Source organism: Acartia tonsa, chromosome 4, assembly GCF_053477335.1.
Source record: "Acartia tonsa isolate MP-2025a chromosome 4, ASM5347733v1, whole genome shotgun sequence".
NCBI lineage: Eukaryota > Metazoa > Arthropoda > Copepoda > Calanoida > Acartiidae > Acartia > Acartia tonsa.
Genome location: NC_137263.1, coordinates 45,289,483 through 45,309,369, shown reverse-complemented (window position 1 = coordinate 45,309,369; position 19,887 = coordinate 45,289,483). Strand labels below are relative to the sequence as shown.

The 19,887-nt window shown below is 37.4% G+C and overlaps 4 protein-coding genes across 4 annotated transcripts; all 4 read left to right on the top strand.

The window, feature by feature from the left end:
• The first annotated feature begins 1,841 nt into the window (after window positions 1-1,841).
• On the top strand, window positions 1,842-4,833 carry LOC145315489 (uncharacterized). Its single transcript, XM_080155471.1, has 6 exons — window positions 1,842-2,161; window positions 2,390-2,706; window positions 2,937-3,160; window positions 3,368-3,489; window positions 4,389-4,497; window positions 4,823-4,833. Exons 1-6 carry the CDS (start codon window positions 2,072-2,074, stop codon window positions 4,831-4,833), a joined length of 873 nt encoding a protein of 290 aa, XP_080011597.1. The 5' UTR covers window positions 1,842-2,071.
• Window positions 3,584-6,469, top strand: LOC145317385 (uncharacterized). Its single transcript, XM_080158438.1, has 2 exons — window positions 3,584-6,049; window positions 6,303-6,469. Exons 1-2 carry the CDS (start codon window positions 5,404-5,406, stop codon window positions 6,446-6,448), a joined length of 792 nt encoding a protein of 263 aa, XP_080014564.1. The 5' UTR covers window positions 3,584-5,403; the 3' UTR covers window positions 6,449-6,469.
• Window positions 6,470-11,489: 5,020 nt separating this feature from the next.
• On the top strand, window positions 11,490-12,998 carry LOC145317384 (uncharacterized). Its single transcript, XM_080158436.1, has 4 exons — window positions 11,490-11,595; window positions 11,821-11,952; window positions 12,457-12,567; window positions 12,762-12,998. The coding sequence occupies exons 1-4, from the start codon at window positions 11,507-11,509 to the stop codon at window positions 12,844-12,846; spliced, it is 417 nt and encodes a 138-aa protein (XP_080014562.1). The 5' UTR covers window positions 11,490-11,506; the 3' UTR covers window positions 12,847-12,998.
• Window positions 12,999-15,118: 2,120 nt separating this feature from the next.
• LOC145318337 (uncharacterized) lies at window positions 15,119-16,705 on the top strand. Its single transcript, XM_080159637.1, has 3 exons — window positions 15,119-15,272; window positions 15,506-15,573; window positions 15,907-16,705. Exons 1-3 carry the CDS (start codon window positions 15,256-15,258, stop codon window positions 16,152-16,154), a joined length of 333 nt encoding a protein of 110 aa, XP_080015763.1. The 5' UTR covers window positions 15,119-15,255; the 3' UTR covers window positions 16,155-16,705.
• Window positions 16,706-19,887: the final 3,182 nt, after the last annotated feature.

The window sequence follows — 19,887 nt, the reverse complement described above, 5'->3', positions numbered from 1 at the left end:
CCCCATCTCTCACAACAAAGTTAGAATCATCCTGGCGATTCTGAAACGCTCGTGTATTTTCAAATTTCCGTCATATAATACATTATTCAAACCCAAATACAAAGTTGAAATCAAAGAAAACAAATATAATCCTACAAATGCTCCTGGTTCACTGATTGAGTGCAGGTATGTTTATATACGATTTAGAAAGCGTAGCATTTCTATAATCATTACCAGAATTTCCGTACGTCCATTTTAAACATGTCGATTTTTCTCCTTTTTTAACAACAAACTTTCAAGTGTTCTAATTATCAGTTTGATCATTCTTTGGTATATTGCTTCCTGCGACAACTTGAGAACAATATTATAAGCGAAGCCACTCTATAATTAATTCCTTAAAATTTAAGTATGTGCATAAACCTTATCCTTCTTGAAGTATTTTTTTTTAACAAATTTACTTACATTCAATTTTGGTTCGACTTTAATATTTTTAAATTCAGTTCAGATACTTCACAATTGTTAATGTCCGTTTGTCGTACCGTTACAGTGCTTTGGTTTTTATGGATGTTGTCATCCTTGTTCCATTACTTTTCATCGTAATATTATTTGGAGCCCGATGGTGCAAAATTTCTTTGAATTGTGCAAGTTTTAGTTAAAAATATATTTCTTTTTCCAGATTCCCTACCTATGAGATCCTCCAAGACGCCATCACAGACTTTAAACGGTTGAATGGACAACAGGCCGTTGATGATCATATAACTTTTGACATCTCGGGCGACGGAGTGAAAGCAGCTCAGGGATCTCATATCTCCTATTATACTGTCTGGATTAGGTAAGTAATTAATATATTGTGGATTTGAAAGGGTTGGGTTGGGATAAAGTTCTTTTCATATACAGCATGACCCTCGAAAAAATATTTTTTAGGATTGGCAGTCTATATTTCAAAGGATATCAAAATATTTGTTTTACATCAATTGACAGCCCAGATTTTTAAAGCCAAAGTTTAGGAAACCATTCAATAAACAAATAAGAAAGAAAACTAAGTTTACAATTGATACTTTTTTCTATTGCATACATATATAAAAATCTGTCTTACTGTATACCAGGACTTAATTAATACCATAAGTAAACCTAGTTTTTACCACTTTTACGGTAAAATTTTACCAGCCTTTACGTTTTATAAATCAGTGACTACAATTTTAAGTCTAAGGTATTAAATGCTATTATTATTAATTCTTCTTTATTATTTCAGGTTATTCTTCAACAAGGATTTCAGTGTTATATTGCCAGTCAGCATATTTGAGAAGACGAGGAGGCGTCCCTACAGTTACAACTTTCTGGATAATGTTACCCGATTCATCAACAAACTAATTCAAGAAGGATTACCTGGACATACCTTTCAATGTAGAACCATCATCCACGATGCCGTTGCCAGAGCCGATGTATTCGGCATTCTTGGCCATGGATCAAAAAATGGATGCCCACACTGTGACCTTCCAGGGATGGCTTTTTCACAGACTTATCTCCGTCAAAAGAACTTGGTATTGTTCGAATCAATGAATGTATTTTACCCCAGTGACAGTCAAAATATGGGTACGCCGAGGTCTGACGAGAAATTCCGCAAGTTAGAGGAAAATAATCAGAACATGAAAACCAGTTTTTCTGACCTTGACCCGAGCTTGGATTTAATACAAGATACCCCCAGTGATCCGATGCACGCGTTGCACCTGGGCTATGTAAAGAAAGTGATGACGTACCTGAAGAAAGGACGTAATAGTTATCCAGAATTGGAAGAAGAAGACTTAGTTCAAATGGAGAGAATTACAGGGATGTACTGCATTTGACTAAAGAAATGACGGCACTGCGATAAAATTCTGCATTTTTAGATTTATGTCTATTACACATTATTTGTACGCCTTGTTATGCCGCTTAAAAGAGTGTTAGTTTGAAAAGTTTAAAGAACTTAAATTTTGAAAATTTTCTCCTTATCACCCATATTTTACCATGAACTGCAGTAACTCCAATTATAGATGAAATCAACGATCAATTGAAGCTTGTTGGCGATTTTGATCGCGTTCCCCGTACGTCCATCATGCGCCTGACAGAGAAGAAGCTAGCCCTCAATTTGAAAAGTTCTGAATTCAAAGTACTGGGCTTCTACCATATGATATTTTATGCAGAGGTAGGTTTTTACCATATTATAATCTTTTTAGAATTTAAAGCTTATTTCAGTTTCATTATATTGTATAGCAATAACATTCTTTTTAAATTTGCGCACGTGTGCTATATTATATATATATTTCTATTGAGGAGGGTGGACTTCCAATAAGTATATAGGGCGAAGCCCCTAGAGGCTAGGGGCGAAAGAGCTAGTTTTACCTTAAATTATTACAATGTTTTTTTTTTCCAGTTGGCAAATCTTAAAGATGAACAACGTCTGATATGCAAGTTTTTATTCCACATATTGCGCAGTCTCGAAGAGCATATAACAACTGAACGTGTGGCTGAGCTCAAGACCATGATAATGGTCCTGAACTCAAAATTGGCGGAGATGTACGGCGAATCGTGCTTGAGTTACAATACTCACATGCTTTACCATATGCCGGAACATGTCCGCCGATTTGGACCATCCATGGCGTTCAGTTGTTATGCTTTCGAAAGTGCCAATCATGTGATATCAACTTACATCCGAGGATATAATTTTGGCCTTAAAGAGGTTTCAAACAGGTAATACTATTTTTTTTTAGTTGAGTTCCTTTGACTTTTAGTTTTGGTTTCAAGAAGTGTCACTTCTCCCCCCCCCCCCCCCCACTCTTTACAAATTTTAATGTAATTTTTAAAAATGTAACATAACTTTCTTTCCGTGTATTGCTGATCAAACACTTAAGCTATAACGATTTCACCAGCAACATACCTTTCCGTTTAACAGCCATTAATGACATAAATGACATATTTAGATTGTTGATATTTCACACAGTGAAACCGTACATAAATGAAAAGCTGGCTGTCAGGGGAAAAAGGAATGCCAACAAACGAAAGTTCGAAAGTAATCAATTCTATACAGACTGCCAAGACCTCTACTTTGTCCCAGACTGCCGTCGTGATAAAACAGTATGGTTGGTCCACAAAGTGAGGACATTTTTTCCGGCATACACCTTTCCTGAAGATTCCAGAATAATAGGTAGGGGTGTATATTTTGCACATGATTAATTGTTGTATAGAAATATTTCATGAACTATACATTTCATCTAATTCCTTTTTAACCTACCACAATTTATTTGTAATTCTCTTATCATGCCAGGAGGAGAGTGTGGTAAAGGGGGGGTCTAGGAAATATGAATTAAGTTTTATGGTTTTAAACACTGAAAATATACACCCCTGGTATTAGGAGTAGGCAAGACTGACGATCCCGAAGACTATAGCCATCCTCCAACACAACTAGCCTCCAACCTACTGAAGTACAGAGTAGCACATATCTCCGTACACCTGTTGCATCAAGATGTCTCCATCGTAATTCCTATCCGAATTTAATTTTGTACATTGAAAGCAGAGAAAGGGGGGGGGGGGGAAATGACACTTTTTGAAACCAAAACTAAAAGTTCCATATTGTACCCTTATAAAACAACTGCCATGCAAAATGACAGATCTGTAACTGTTTCTTTAGTTCAGTTCCTTTGACTTTTAGTTTTGGTTTCAAAAAGTGTCACTTCCCCCCCCCCCCTTTTGTTATAATATGTATGTAAAATGTTGTAAAATTCAACTGAAGGCCCTTCCCTCTTTATTTGGAATTTATGTGAAATGTACTTTAAAATATTTTTTTCATTAAAATTATTTTTTATAGCTAATTTTAAAAAAGGCATGTCAACTTAATTTAGCAAAACCCTACCTTTTTGGCCATCGATGGGTATGAAGTTAAAGTGTTATAAGTCTAGTCTGTAATTTGAAAGAGTACATGTTTGCAATTTAATTTAATTTTACATAAAATTTTAATTTCTGTCTACACATTTCAGATTTAAAACTATGCAAATTGCCCATGCCAACGACCTGGATACAACAGCGTAATTTCGACTGGCAATTGACCAAGCTAGATCCCAAAATGACGAGGACTGGAAAGAGTGCTAGTTCTGTAAAGGTAAAAATTATATTTAAGGCCTAATTTACTATTGTACAAATTGCTGCTACCCTTCGCTCTTAAAACTTATAAATTCGCATGTTACCGGATCGAAAGGAAAACCTTATCGGTTCATGCTTAACAGACCACAAAAGATTATTGACCAAGTATAATTATTTATTAATTTTCCACAGTGGGTTTAACATTTGATATTAGTAATTAAAATTCTAGGGGCGTAGCCACTGCTATCTAATATCTTATTATGCATTGTAAATACAACAATTATTTCTTGCTTTAGAACAACAAGCCTACTGGAGGTGGCAAACCTAATGGAAGTGCCAGAGGTGGAAGTGCCAAAGCTGCAAGTGCCAAACCTGGAAGCAACAAATCTACTGGAGGTGGCAAAGGTACAACAGCAAAGGTAGGATTTTAAGTTTTATTGTTATCGGTTTTTGGTTTGTTGGTGTTTTGTTGTTAAACTAAACTTACTAACATGATGTCTGTTTGTGGGTTTGTACCAACAAATCTCGTTAACCGTTGAACAAATTGGGTCCCTCTAACCATATAACTTAACCTAGCCTAACCTAACACAGTCATTTTGTCGGGAGAGGGGGGGGGGGGAGGGTAAAGTTTTAAAAAATAGAAGAAAAAAATTAGGATAATGCCGGTGTTGTTTAAAACTATAATCCTCGGTAAGTAATGCTTTACAATAATTATCTATATTATTTTTAGAACACAACTAGAACCACAACATCTCCAATAAGGCCAATAAATATTACCCCACCTCCATCTCCACGGGCACGGCACCCCTCCGCGAGTCAACGGACCGCGAGAGTTGTAGTTCCTCCTGCAACATCATCACGACCCCAGTCCCAGTCATCACGACCCCAGGGATCATCTGGCCCTTCTGGTGAGATGGAAGAAAGCGAGGTATTATTTTTATTTCATTTTGTCATCCAGAGGATACAAATTACAATTATTTAGGATATATATCGACTTAGCCTGGAAAAAATAACTTGTAAGATTTGACTAAATTTTTGGTAAACATTGACCAATAAAAATTTACCTTGTAAATTTTTACAAACAAGTTGGTCAAATTTTACCAAGTTGATTTTTTGGTCAAAGTCCAAAAATCTGGACTTAGCCTAAAAATTTACCTTGTCAATTTTTACCAAAAAGTTGGTCAAATTTTACCAAGTTTTTTTGTTTGTCAAAGTCCAAAAATGATGGAAGATGCTTAGGATCACTTGCTCTTGTTTGTGGATAGTCTTCTTTTCTACCACGTAGTTTTTAAAATACCAAGACTTGAAAATATGTGGTTTAATATGTTTAATTTTAAGGATTTGTTCACCGGGGCCGTTATGAACCAAATTCAGAACCAATTTCAGCAGCTACGTACTTTCTTGACCTCACACATGAAAAATCAAATAGAGCCCATTAATGCGTCCATCAGAAACTTGGTAAACAAAACGTCCACAAACCATGAATTAGTGAAGAATGAAATCAAAGACCTGCAAGACAGTGTATCAAGAGATATGGCTGAAAATACTGTAACCCTGACAACAGAAATGAAGAAAACCGGAAAAATAGTGGAAACCTTGGTGACTGATCTAAGAAGACTGACCAATGTGGATGAGCTTGATGAGGAGGAGGCGAATAAAGGGCCTAGTGAGAATCAGGATGTTGTCGTGGACCGTATTTTCTCACCAGAATTTTACAAAGAAAGAATACAGAACCATGACCCCTTGGAAAAAGATGGTTATATGCGAAGAGAAGAAATTGTCTTTTTCATCCAAAATTTCGATGACTCACTGAAAGTGGATAAAGGCTGGCAAACCTTACTGAAAGTATGCCGAGACATCATAACCTTCCTATATGTCGTGTTCGAGCAGTTCACCTTTGACGCCCGCATCACCGCTGCCTTTTGGACTGCTCCGGAACTTATTGATGACGAAACTGGTAAGTAAATATTATTTTGTAAATTTGACATGATGAGAAAACGTTTAAAACAGGGAGAAGGGAGGTGGGGGCAAGAGAAATAAACCGAATAAAAGGGGCATTGCTATTCTTGCTAGCAGGTGACCATGTACAATAATCTTTTTATATATATATTTTATTTGTGAAAATAAATCTTGTGCAGAATATACACCCCTGGTACAATAATAAACATGTACCTATGCATAGTTAATTGAAAATTTCATTATTATTTCAGTGGAACGTTTCTTGGATCATTGTAAGTTAGTGCTTAACGAGACGTACCTACATGAAGCTATCCCACCAAATTTGTGGAGAACAGGAACCTATGTGTCTTCAAGCGACCTTTTTCTAGTGAGGAACCACATACAAGCTTGTAGGTAATTCAATTATTTATCGCATCTATTCCGCGTCTATTAAATGTGAAAGTGGTAGTTTCACAAAATGCATTTCAATGTTCTTTAGTTAAAAAAGTAGTTTCACGAAATGTTAACTGCATATTGTATTCTTGTTAAATTGTTAAACTACATTTCTATGGCATATGTTTCAAAGAATTTCAATTTTGTACCATGTATTTTTTTATGTGGCAAGACTTTTAGTTCATCTTTTCTTGATATATGTTATATGTTATATATTGAGACTGTTTTGATATAAACCCTTTTTTTATCTAGGTTCAAGCGCAATTTCGAACACACTTTTAAAAAGGACGCGACTGGTTTTTGTGAAAATATGAAGAGGGCCGAAGATTATATGATTGCTAATGATGATCCTGTCTGCTGGAGGTTATTTCGAGGGCTGGTAACGCGAAAACAAGAACGCGCATTGTCAACCCCCCTCTACAAGTTCGAACAGGTTTTTGAACTCAAGCCAAGCAAGGAGACAAGCAATAAGAAAGGCAAGAAAGACAAGAAAGACAAGAAAGACAAGAAAGACAAGAAGGAAAAGCCACAGAAACGATCAGCCTTACAGATGTGTGAATTGTATCTGGCCCCTGCAGAGATACAAAGAATTAAGCGGCGTATTAAACCGAAGACAATCACAACTTCAACACCAGGTGTTACAGCCGAAGACAAGAAATTTTACTACATGTTAGGTGCCCACTCAATGGGTTGCTTACCCCACGAAGTTCAAGGAAAGAACCAGATTTACTTGAAAAGAAACAATGACAGGTCGAGTACTACATTTCAGATCAAAAATTATGCAGACATTGGGAATGCAAAGAAATCCAAGCAATTTTTCAAGACAGTCCATAGTGATAAGAAGGTTATAGCAAGAGCTGTAATGTATTATACGTACGCCACAATAAATTTGAAACCAGAAATGAGTGAAGAACAGACAAAGATTCACAATGCCAGTGAGAAAGCAACAAAAATTTCCAGAAATAGAAAGATCGGAAGAATGAACACCACTGCTGATGAATCCACTGCTGATGATTCCACTGCTGATGATTCCACTGCTGATGATTCCACTGCTGATGAATCCACTGATGGTGAAGACAATGATGGTGAAGGCAATCATGGTGGAGGCAATGCTGTTGAAGACAATGATGCTGAAGGCAATGCTGTTGAAGAAAATGGTATGGAAAACATTGCTGATGAAGAAAGCAACAATGGTGAGGAGCTTGTAATTGATGACGGAGGCGACGACGTTGAAATGAATTCAAATGATGATCAGATTGGGAATGAGTTACGCATACCACCCGCGGAGAATCCAGCAGTAACTCCAGAACCAGTAAAGCAACCAGTAAAGCCACGTAGGTTATATGAAGATCCAATTGTCAACAGCCAGTCCAATAATAAACCCAAAGTAAATGTATTTGAAAACATCACAAGCTCCAAAAGGAAGAAGCATGGAAAGGGCTCGAAAAAGTCGAAGAAGATAATTATTTGTGAAACAGACGATGAGGGCCAAAATGTGGGAAATCTTGATGATACAGTGCCAATGCAAGATGATGAACCACCACCAAACTTTCCACCACTGCAAAGACAGAAAGAATTTTATGGACGAAATAATTCAATCACAGGTACATATTTGTTGAACATTAATTATTATTTATAAGTTTTATCTTTCCTCGTATTGTGTATATACTGCACAAGATTTTTTTTCCTCTGCTACTAATTTTTTAAAAATTTTTCTTCCCCCCCCCCCTAGTTTTTTTTCACCAAGTAGGGGGAAAATTGAAAAATATTTAAAGAACTCTATGATTTATTTATTCTATCCCTCCTACAACACATTTCCTTTTAAAATTTTTTTTCCACCAAGTAGGGGGGGTGGGGGGGTGGAAAAAATGTTTTCAGTACTTGCTTTTTGTTTGGAAACGTATAAAATTAATGTATAAATTAATTATTTACAGGCAACAGTAACGAGAGACAGGTGACTGGAAAGGCAACAAGTGTCGTGGAGGAAAGCAGCAGTGATGAGAATGATGAGGATGCCGAAGGTATTGTTATTTATAGTTTGAAAAACGTAGGAACTGTATCACCTAAATTTAAGTTTATTAATATTTTAGTTGAGAAGTAGTCTTAGATAAAAACCCTGTGGATTAATTTTGTTTTAAGGGAAACTTCGTACAGGCCCTGACAGGGTTTTAGGCTAAAATTTGTATGGGCGCAGCCGCTATCTATAATACTAAGTAGCTTAATGTCTGTCCGGCCGTCAGAAGCTTAAGATCTCAGTAACCACTGAATCGATCGAGGTTACGGTAAAATTTTACCACCTTTTAAATCGTATAGGCTGGTAAAATTTTACCATAAAAGTGGTAAAAACTAGGTTTTTTATGGTATTAATTGTGTCCTGGAGATCGGATTCTACTCTTCTGTGTATTGGTCCTGCGGTGATTTTAAGCTATTTCCTTGGAGGGGGGGGGGGGGGGGGGGGGTTGGGTAACATTTATACTATTTGAAATAATGACTATAATAATTATTTAGATGATGTGCCGATCATTCCAAAGAAGAACCGGGAGCGAAGGCAAACCGCATTGGAAGCCGAAGCAAAAACCAAGAGAAGTTTACAGCTGGACTCAAATGAACCATCATTCGAGGTGGATAACGAAGATGACGGAAACGAGAGTGACGAAATTTTGGAGGTTGAGGACATTGAGGGCAAGAATGACGGCAATGCAAGTAAGGAAATTCGGATACATCCATGTGGAATAATATTACCCAAACTTGCCATTATAATTGAAAACCACACGGGTCATTATGAGGTTGTTGCAGTAGGCTCAAATGTTTCTATACACAACCAAAGGGAAATTTTAGAACTCATCAACATTGACGGTAAGTTACAGGTCTTAATGTAATAAATGGGGGGGGGGGGGGTGGGCGAAAGTGACACTTTTTGAAACCAAAACTAAAACCAGCCTAATTTTTTTGGGGCTTTTATTGGCGGTTCTCGGCGGTGGCGACGCCGTTTCTTCACAGTTCCATATTGTACCCCTATAAAGCAACTTCCAATGCAAAATTCCCCCTTTTATCTTTGATTGGCATATAAATATAGGGTAAAAAATATTGCTTGTTTTCATTTGAATCTGATTAATAGTAACTAATGTTCATATAGGTATGGAAATAATATTGAAGCTACAATTATGTACATTTGCTTTAACATTTTTTATTTCTTTGTAGGAGAAAAAGCAAAGTGGAAAAAAGATGAAGAAGAAGGTGAATTAATTTCTGACATCAAAGAAGAAGCACCAGAAAGTGATGATACAGATCAAGGTCATCAATCAGACCCAGACACTGGAACTGGCAGTAGTAGTAGTAGTGAAGAAGAAGAAGATGAACGCAGGCCAAAAGCAAAAGTGGCCCAAAAGCCAAAGCCTACCAAAGAAGTTGCTAAACGTCCCAGAAAACAAACAACATTTCCATCTGGGAATCAAATTGATGCGGTGTTGTACAGAAACCAGAGCAGAGCAAGCACGAGCAGAGCACAAAATGAAAGCCGGGAATATGCTGAAAGTTGCGCAGGCACATCAAATCCTGATGAAGACGTAAACCCAGAACCAGGTTGTAGTTATAGTCAACTCAGTCCAGAGCCAGGTTGTAGTAATAGTCAACTCAGTGAGCAACCTAACCAAATTAGGATGCAGCAAATGTTGAACAGAACAAATACACATTTGCCCGATTTCGGCCAGCGTGGTGAGACTCGGACAAGAAGAGATGCCAACAAACGAGTAAAGGCCAACATGAAGAAGCAAAGATTGTGGGAACAGGGAATCAGGCCTGAAGATGAAGAGTTAGAGAAGAAGAAAAGATCAAGCTCCAGACCACCACAGAGAGCAAGTTCTCAACAATGTTCTCAGAACATAAACAATTACAGTATCTTTGGCAGCTACATTACAGCTGATTCGGGAAAGGGGTGTATATTCTGCACAAGAAATATTGTTTGTCCACGGCTAAAAATTTTTAAAATTTACAAATGTTTTCAGTTTTCTTAATTATTACCTTTTTTTCTTACCTCCATCTATTTATATTTAATGAAATATAATATACATCCCTGTGCAGACTTGGAAAAAATATTACACATCCGAACCATGTAGAATATACATCCCTGGCAGAATGGAGACAAGTATTATTCGTCGGAACTTTCGTCTGAAAACGAAGTACAAGACGAAGAACAAGACGAAGAACAAGACGAAGAACAAGACGAAGACCTGATAGCTCCCAGTCAATCCCAATAATTCCAGGACTTTACGTATATATATATTTATATGTAATTTTTTTTTATTTCATAAGTTTCATCTTCAACTTTTTTTTATAATATCTAGAAAGGAGTAGTTTCCCAAAATGCATTTGAAGTTAATTTAGTGAACCGTATATTTGAACCTGTTTAAATGTGTTTAAACTCTATTTATATGGCATAAATTTGAAGAAAGTTAAATTTTCTACCACGTACTTTTACCATCTTAACAAAGAAAAATATGCAATTCACAAAATTAAGTTCAAATGCATTTTGTGAAACTACCCCTTTCCACCAATTAAGTTTAATGAGCTTAAAGTTAAGAGCTTAAACTGAAAATTTTTTGTTGTATAATCTGTCGCATTTTTTGTAATTCAGTATATAGCAGTTGTAGTTTACCCCCTAAACTAAGGAAAAAAAGTATTCACAACTAGCTTTTGTTAATTTTATATATTTGTTTAATTTTGTATATAAATATTATATATATGACAGTTATCGTAGGGAATGTTTTAATTAATACGGTGGTAGATTTCCATGGTAAAATCCGTAATGTTTATGTGCTGTAATTAAAAAAGAGAACGTTTCAAATTTGTATTAACTTTTTGTAAATGAAATTTGTCTATATACTTGTTTACAATATAAGATATACCAATATGTGATCTTGCTGGACCCTATTATATTAAAATTCCCTACGTCAGTTTTTTGGACATTTATTCATGAAAATTTAATTACCAGTGATAATTTGTTTCTTTTCAAATTTAATATAGAATGTCCGACATGTCCATGTCAGCCACAGCAGCAGCCGACTTAGAGAGAGACGAACAGCACGAAGAACAGAAGCCGGAAACCACAAGTGGGTGAGTAATATTTTAATATGTATAAAACGAAGTAAAATGATGTCTGTCTGTCTGTCTGTCCGTCCGTCCGTCCCTAGCTATATTTTGGTAACCATTCATCGAATCGGATTCGACAATCCATCACAACATAATTACATAAATACATATTACATATTTTTTGGTAATTACTTCTTTGGGCAAAGGTCCGATTACCTGGGATATATAATATATATTTATATATTTCAGTGATAGCGAAAAAGAGAAGAACGAAATGAGTGTGTCTGAGCCTGAGCTGCCTGCTAAGCTGGCTGACCTGCCTGATACCCCTCCTAAATCGTCTGATACAGAAGATTTGAACCTAACTTTGGATTGCACTACGTAAGTTTATTTATTTTTGTTACCATTCTATTTCTGTTCGGAAGGTGGTAGTAGCCGGATTGAAAAGAGTAGGATAAACATTATTGTTATGGCGAATAATTATAGTTTCATTCAGGGGTGTACATTACGCACAAGATTTATTTTGTTCCCGTGGTACAAAATTTTGTATTTTTTTCCCACCTATTTTTATCTCACCAAGTAGGGACGGAAATGGAGAAATATTGAAAGAACTAAAATTTTTGGTCCTACCACACATATTTTAGTTATTTTCCCCCCACCACCTGAACAGGAGATCCCATATAGGATATACACCCCTGATATTTCAAATTAGCAGCTACGCTAAACCCTCTAATATGAAGTATATCTCTTAAAGTTTCTTTTGCCACTCCCTTCCCTTGCCGGTACCTATGAGAAGAACCCGATCTGTTCAGTGGTTATCGAGATCCTTCGGTACATAAACACGGACATCCTGTTACTTTAGTATTATTTTTTTTTATTTTTCAGGGACGACGATGGATGGGAGACAATGCAGAAAATAAAACAAGACCTTGGGGCAGCAAAGCAAAAAATTGCTTCTTTGGAAGAGGAGATCGCTTGTTTGGAAACACAAACAAAGTAAGAAATTTTTTTCACTTCTTTTTTTGGTATTTAATCCGGGCGACTGTGTTGTAAATGATTTTTCGGTACTGACAAATTCACCTTTATATATTACAAAACTAGCAAGTATGCCTCTAGGGGTAAGGTGGGCGGGGTAAATGTGGACCAAAAAAAAGTTTACTATTTAATTATAATATGATTGCTTAATTCAGGGAGCAATCCAAGAGATGTCCGGCGGCACAAAAGGATGACCAGAAGGTCGGACAAGCCTCTGTTATGGAAGGAGAAGCAAAGTAAGATATCCTATTATATAAAGTAGTAAGCGTTTTTTGTCTGTCCCGAAGGATAACCGCTAAACCGATATTGTTCTCCTTTAAAGTGAAGCTTCTTATAGGTCCTGGAAAGGTTTTAAACTATTTTTGTGCAGGGTGTCTTCACCCCCTCCCCCAAAAAATATTTTTACTCTTCTGAAACTGAAATTGAAAATGGGAAGATGTTGATTTTTCCCCTTCCAACCTTATGTGCCCCTAGAGGTTTCTAGGGGCGTAGCCACTAGTTTCTTTTAATAATCTTTTTTCATACTTTATCCGGGCGACTGTGTTGTAAATGATTTTTCGGTACAGACAAATTCACCTTTATATATTACAAAACTAGCAAGTATGCCTCTAGGGGTAAGGTGGGAGTGGTAAATGTGGACCATAAAAAGTTTACTATTTAATAATAATATGATTGCTTAATTCAGGGAGCAATCCGAGAAATGTCCGGCGGCACAAAAGGATGACCAGAAGGTCGGACAAGCCTCTGTTATGGAAGGAGAAGCAAAGTAAGATATCCTATTATATAAAGTAGTAAGCGTTTTTTGTCTGTCCCGAAGGATAACCGCTAAACCGATATTGTTCTCCTTTAAAGTGAAGCTTCTTATATGTCCTGGAAAGGTTTTAAACTATTTTTGTGCAGGGTGTCTTCACCCCCTCCCCCAAAAAATATTTTTACTCTTCTGAAACTGAAATTGAAAATGGGAAGATGTTGATTTTTCCCCTTCCAACCTTAAGTGCCCCTAGAGGTTTCTAGGGGCGTAGCCACTAGTTTCTTTTAATAATCTTTTTTCATACTTTATCCGGGCGACTGTGTTGTAAATGATTTTTCGGTACAGACAAATTCACCTTTATATATTACAAAACTAGCAAGTATGCCTCTAGGGGTAAGGTGGGAGTGGTAAATGTGGACCATAAAAAGTTTACTATTTAATAATAATATGATTGCTTAATTCAGGGAGCAATCCGAGAAATGTCCGGCGGCACAAAAGGATGACCAGAAGGTCGGACAAGCCTCTGTTATGGAAGGAGAAGCAAAGTAAGATATCCTATTATATAAAGTAGTAAGCGTTTTTTGTCTGTCCCGAAGGATAACCGCTAAACCGATATTGTTCTCCTTTAAAGTGAAGCTTCTTATATGTCCTGGAAAGGTTTTAAACTATTTTTGTGCAGGGTGTCTTCACCCCCTCCCCCAAAAAATATTTTTACTCTTCTGAAACTGAAATTGAAAATGGGAAGATGTTGATTTTTCCCCTTCCAACCTTAAGTGCCCCTAGAGGTTTCTAGGGGCGTAGCCACTAGTTTCTTTTAATAATCTTTTTTCATACTTTATCCGGGCGACTGTGTTGTAAATGATTTTTCGGTATAGACAAATTCACCTTTATATATTACAAAACTATAGCAAGTATGCCTCTAGGGGTAAGGTGGGAGTGGTAAATGTGGACCATAAAAAGTTTACTATTTAATAATAATATGATTGCTTAATTCAGGGAGCAATCCGAGAAATGTCCGGCGGCACAAAAGGATGACCAGAAGGTCGGACAAGCCTCTGTTATGGAAGGAGAAGCAAAGTAAGATATCCTATTATATAAAGTAGTAAGCGTTTTTTGTCTGTCCCGAAGGATAACCGCTAAACCGATATTGTTCTCCTTTAAAGTGAAGCTTCTTATATGTCCTGGAAAGGTTTTAAACTATTTTTGTGCAGGGTGTCTTCACCCCCTCCCCCAAAAAATATTTTTACTCTTCTGAAACTGAAATTGAAAATGGGAAGATGTTGATTTTTCCCCTTCCAACCTTAAGTGCCCCTAGAGGTTTCTAGGGGCGTAGCCACTAGTTTCTTTTAATAATCTTTTTTCATACTTTATCCGGGCGACTGTGTTGTAAATGATTTTTCGGTACAGACAAATTCACCTTTATATATTACAAAACTATAGCAAGTATGCCTCTAGGGGTAAGGTGGGAGTGGTAAATGTGGACCATAAAAAGTTTACTATTTAATAATAATATGATTGCTTAATTCAGGGAGCAATCCGAGAAATGTCCGGCGGCACAAAAGGATGACCAGAAGGTCGGACAAGCCTCTGTTATGGAAGGAGAAGCAAAGTAAGATATTTCTTTTAATATTATTTTTTCATACTTTATCCGGGCGACAGTGTTGTAAATGATTTTTCTGTAAAGACAAATTCAACGTGTTCCTTTATTTATTAAAAGCGAGTACTAGCAAGTACGCCTCTAGCTGGGTAAGCTGTGGAAGGGGTAAATGTGGAACCAAAAAGTTAACTACTTAATTTAAATAGATTATTATATATATATTGTTTAATTCAGGAACAAAACAGCTGCAGCTGGCTCTCCAGAAAATTCGGATGAGAACGAGGTTAAGGAAGTCACTGTTATGGAAACACCAGCAAAGTAAGATTTTTTAAAAATTGTTTTTACTACTTTATCCTGGCGACTGTGTTGTAAATGATTTTTCTGTACGCTAAACCCTCTAATATGAAGTATATCCTTAAAGTTTCTTTTGCCACTCCCTTCCCTTGCTGGTACCTATGAGAAGAACCCGATCGGTTCAGCGGTTAACAAGATCCTTCGCTACATACAAACAAAAATCGTTTTACTTTGTAGTATAGATTGTTTAATTTCAGGATGGAAGACAAACCGGATTTTGATATAATTTATGAGAACATAAAGAATCCAGGACCAAAAAGCCCAGGTATAGTACAATATTTATACTAGCGACTGTGCCCAAAGCATATAGTGAAACATTTCTGTACTAGGCACTAAGAAAATGCCGTAATACATTGTATTATTACACTAGGTTAGGTTAGGTTAGGTTAGGTTAGGTTAGGTTAGGTTAGGTTAGGTTAGGTTAGGTTAGGTTAGGTTAGAATAGGCTAGGCTAGGCTAGGCTAGGCTAGGCTAAAACTAGAAATATTACTCTTTCTATTAATACACTAGGTTAGGTTAGGCTAGAAAAAAAAACTATTGTAAAATTGAAGTATTTTTTTGTAAAAAAAAAGAATTTTAAAAAATATTTTAATTTCAGTGTATCGGGTGTCAGATGATGAGCAGGAGATGTTTGAACCACCCCCTCCTACAATCCCGCCAGCATCAAAACTGAGTAGGCGCAAAAGAACTGCAACACCGGGGAAAATCAAGACCTGCGCCCATGGACGCAGTCCCCGAAGCGAGCTGCCAACAAACACAAGACTCATCGAATGCACCTATTGTTGTGCAGACTGCCGCGTCTTCTTTCACAAGAGGCAAAAGGAAAGAAAAGAAGGACAAAAGTAAGCTGATGTATAATAGTCCTTCCAGTCAGATCATATATAAACTATTTGTGATAAAAAAGTGATATATATCAAGATATCTTGAGTCAAAAATATGTTTAACCACCTTTAATTTGTACGTACATTAATCTATATGACAGTTTTGACAGTTTTGTTCTGACGATGAGAATATTCATATAATATTATATTTGAAACCGCTATTCCTATATAGCAAATTTTTGAAAATTTAATAATGGAAAGTAACTTCGTAATATATTTTTCTTGTGTATAAAAATGTTCTAGTATAAAGTACAATTAGAATCCAGATCTCAGCAATTAAAACCTATGTATATTTGTGTTAATTTCTCAGCTTAAACCGATTAAACATGCAGTTATATTATCTGAATAAAACTATGTAATATTTGGTCATTTAAACCACGTCTAGAATTATAGACTAATTAAGAAAATTTCTGTGAATATATACCTATATAGTATCGCGCTATCGTACCTATGTAAATCATTATGTAAAAAAATATGTTTAAGTGTTTCAATCAATAAAGATAATAATGAAAACAATTTTTTTTTTATTTTTGCGATTTGTGTACAAGCGATGTTTTTCTATAATTAAGGTCGTTTTTTACCACTTTCTCGTGATTTTTACCACCCGTTTTTACCACAATTATTGGTAAATTTTTACCATATTTACCCTATTTCTGGTAAAATTTTACCAGTTTAGGGCAAAAATATTACCAGGTGTTGAACAGTTTTACCACTTTTTCGGTAAAATCTACCAGAAATTTGCGGTAAATTTTACCAAAAAAGTGGTAAAAATTGGTCAAAATCTGGTATAAATTTGCGTCCTAAAATGGTAATATTTTACCGGAAATCTGGTAAAATTTTACCGATAATTGTGGTAAAAATCGCTGGTAAAAAGCGTCACAGAGTACCACCAAAAGTGTTTTTACCACGATTACGGTAAAATTTTACCACCTTTTAAATCGTATAGGCTGGTAAAATTTTACCATAAGTGGTAAAAACTAGGTTTTTTTATGGTATTAATTCCGTCCTGGGAGTCCTTTCCATGACATCGCTCCATATGGGGCGATGATTTTCTATAGCTCCTTCAAGGAGCTATAGCATAGCCTCTTATCATATGGAGCGATGTGATAGCCCCTTTTAAGGAGCGTTCATATCGCCTCTTATGATAAGAGGCTATGCTATAGCTCCTTCATGGCCTCTTAATAGCTCCTTTGAAGGGGCGTTAATATCGCCTCTTATGATAAGAGGCTATGCTATAGCCCCATGATGGCTCCTTCATAGCCTCTCCATCGCCCCTCCGTAGTCCCTTACCTTAATTTATATAACAACCCACTTGATGGCCCCTACATCGCTCCTCCATCGCCCCTTCTCCAAATTTATATTACATTGTACTTTGATGGCCCCTACATCGCTCCTACATCGCCCCTACATCGCTCCTACATCGCTCCTTCATCGCTCCTTCTCCAAATTTATATTAAATTGTACTGTGATGGCCCCTACATCGCTCCTACATCGCTCCTTCTCCAAATTTATATTAAATTGTACTGTGATGGCCCCTACATCGCTCCTACATCGCTCCTTCATCGCTCCTACATCGCCCCTTCATCGCTCCTTCTCCAAATTTATATTACATTGCAACTTGATGGCCCCTACATCGCTGCTACATCGCTCCTTCATCGCTCCTACATCGCCCCTCCATCGCTCCTACATCGCTCCTTCTCCAAATTTATATTAAATTGTACTGTGATGGCCCCTACATCGCTCCTACATCACTCCTTCATCGCTCCTACATCGCCCCTTCATCGCTCCTTCTCCAAATTTATATTACATTGTACTTTGATGGCCCCTACATCGCCCCTCCATTGCCCCTCCATCGCTCCTACATCGCCCCTCCATTGCTCCTTCATCGCTCCTTCTCCAAATTTATATTACATTGTACTTTGATGGCTCCTACATCGCCCCTCCATCGCTCCTACATCGCCCCTCCATCGCTCCTACATCGCTCCTTCTCCAAATTTATATTAAATTGTACTGTGATGGCCCCTACATCGCTCCTACATCACTCCTACATCGCTCCTACATCGCTCCTTCATCGCTCCTACATCGCCCCTTCATCGCTCCTTCTCCAAATTTATATTACATTGTACTTTGATGGCCCCTACATCGCCCCTCCATCGCTCCTACATCGCTCCTTCATCGCTCCTTCTCCAAATTTATATTAAATTGTACTGTGATGGCCCCTACATCGCTCCTACATCGCTCCTTCATTGCTCCTACATCGCCCCTTCATCGCTCCTTCTCCAAATTTATATTACATTGCAACTTGATGGCCCCTACATCGCTCCTACATAGCTCCTCCATCGCTCCTCCATCGCTCCTTCATCGCTCCTACATCGCCCCTTCATCGCTCCTTCTCCAAATTTATATTACATTGCAACTTGATGGCCCCTACATCGCTCCTCCATCGCCCCTTAATAGCCCCTTACCTTAATTTATATAACAAAGCTCCTATATGGCCTCTCTATCGCCCCTTAATAGCCACTTAATTTAATTATATAACATTGCCCCTACATAGCCTCTCCATCGCCCCTTAATAGCCCCTTACCTAAATTTATATAACAAAGCTCCTATATAGCCTCTCCATCGCCCCTTAATAGCCCCTTACCTTAATTATGTAACATAGCCCCTACATAGCCTCTCAATCGCCCCTTAATAGCCTCTTACCTTAATTTATATAACATAGCCCCTATATAGCCTCTCCATCGCCCCTTAATAGCCCCTTACCCTAATCTATATAACATAGCCCCTACAAAGCCTCTCCATCGCCCCTTAATAGCCCCTTACCTTAATCTATATAACAAAGCTCCTACATAGCCTCTCCATCGCCCCTTAATAGCCCCTTACCTTAATTATGTAACATAGCCCCTACATAGCCTCTCCATTGCCCCTAAATAGCCCCTTACCCTAATTTATATAACATAGCCCCTACATAGCCTCTCCATCGCCCCTTAATAGCCCCTTACCTTAATTTATATAACATAGCCCCTACATAGCCTCTCCATCGCCCCTTAATAGCCCCTTACCTTAATTTATATAACATAGCCCTACATAGCCTCTCCATCGCCCCTTAATAGCCCCTTACCTTAATTTATATAGCATAGCCCCTACATAGCCTCTCCATCGCCCCTTAATAGCCTCTTACCTTAATTTATATAATCCTTACCTTAATATATATAACATAGCCCCTACATAGCCTCTCCATCGCCCCTGAATAGCCCCTTACTTTAATTTATATAACATAGCCCCTACATAGCCTCTCCATCGCCCCTTACCTTAATTTATATAACATAGCCCCTACATCGCCCCTCCATCGCTCCTACATCGCCCCTTCATCGCTCCTTCTTCAAATTTATATTAAATTGTACTGTGATGGCCCCTACATCGCTCCTACATCGCTCCTTCATTGCTCCTACATCGCCCCTTCATCGCTCCTTCTCCAAATTTATATTACATTGCAACTTGATGGCCCCTACATCGCTCCTACATAGCTCCTCCATCGCTCCTCCATCGCTCCTTCATCGCTCCTACATCGCCCCTTCATCGCTCCTTCTCCAAATTTATATTACATTGCAACTTGATGGCCCCTACATCGCTCCTCCATCGCCCCTTAATAGCCCCTTACCTTAATTTATATAACAAAGCTCCTATATGGCCTCTCT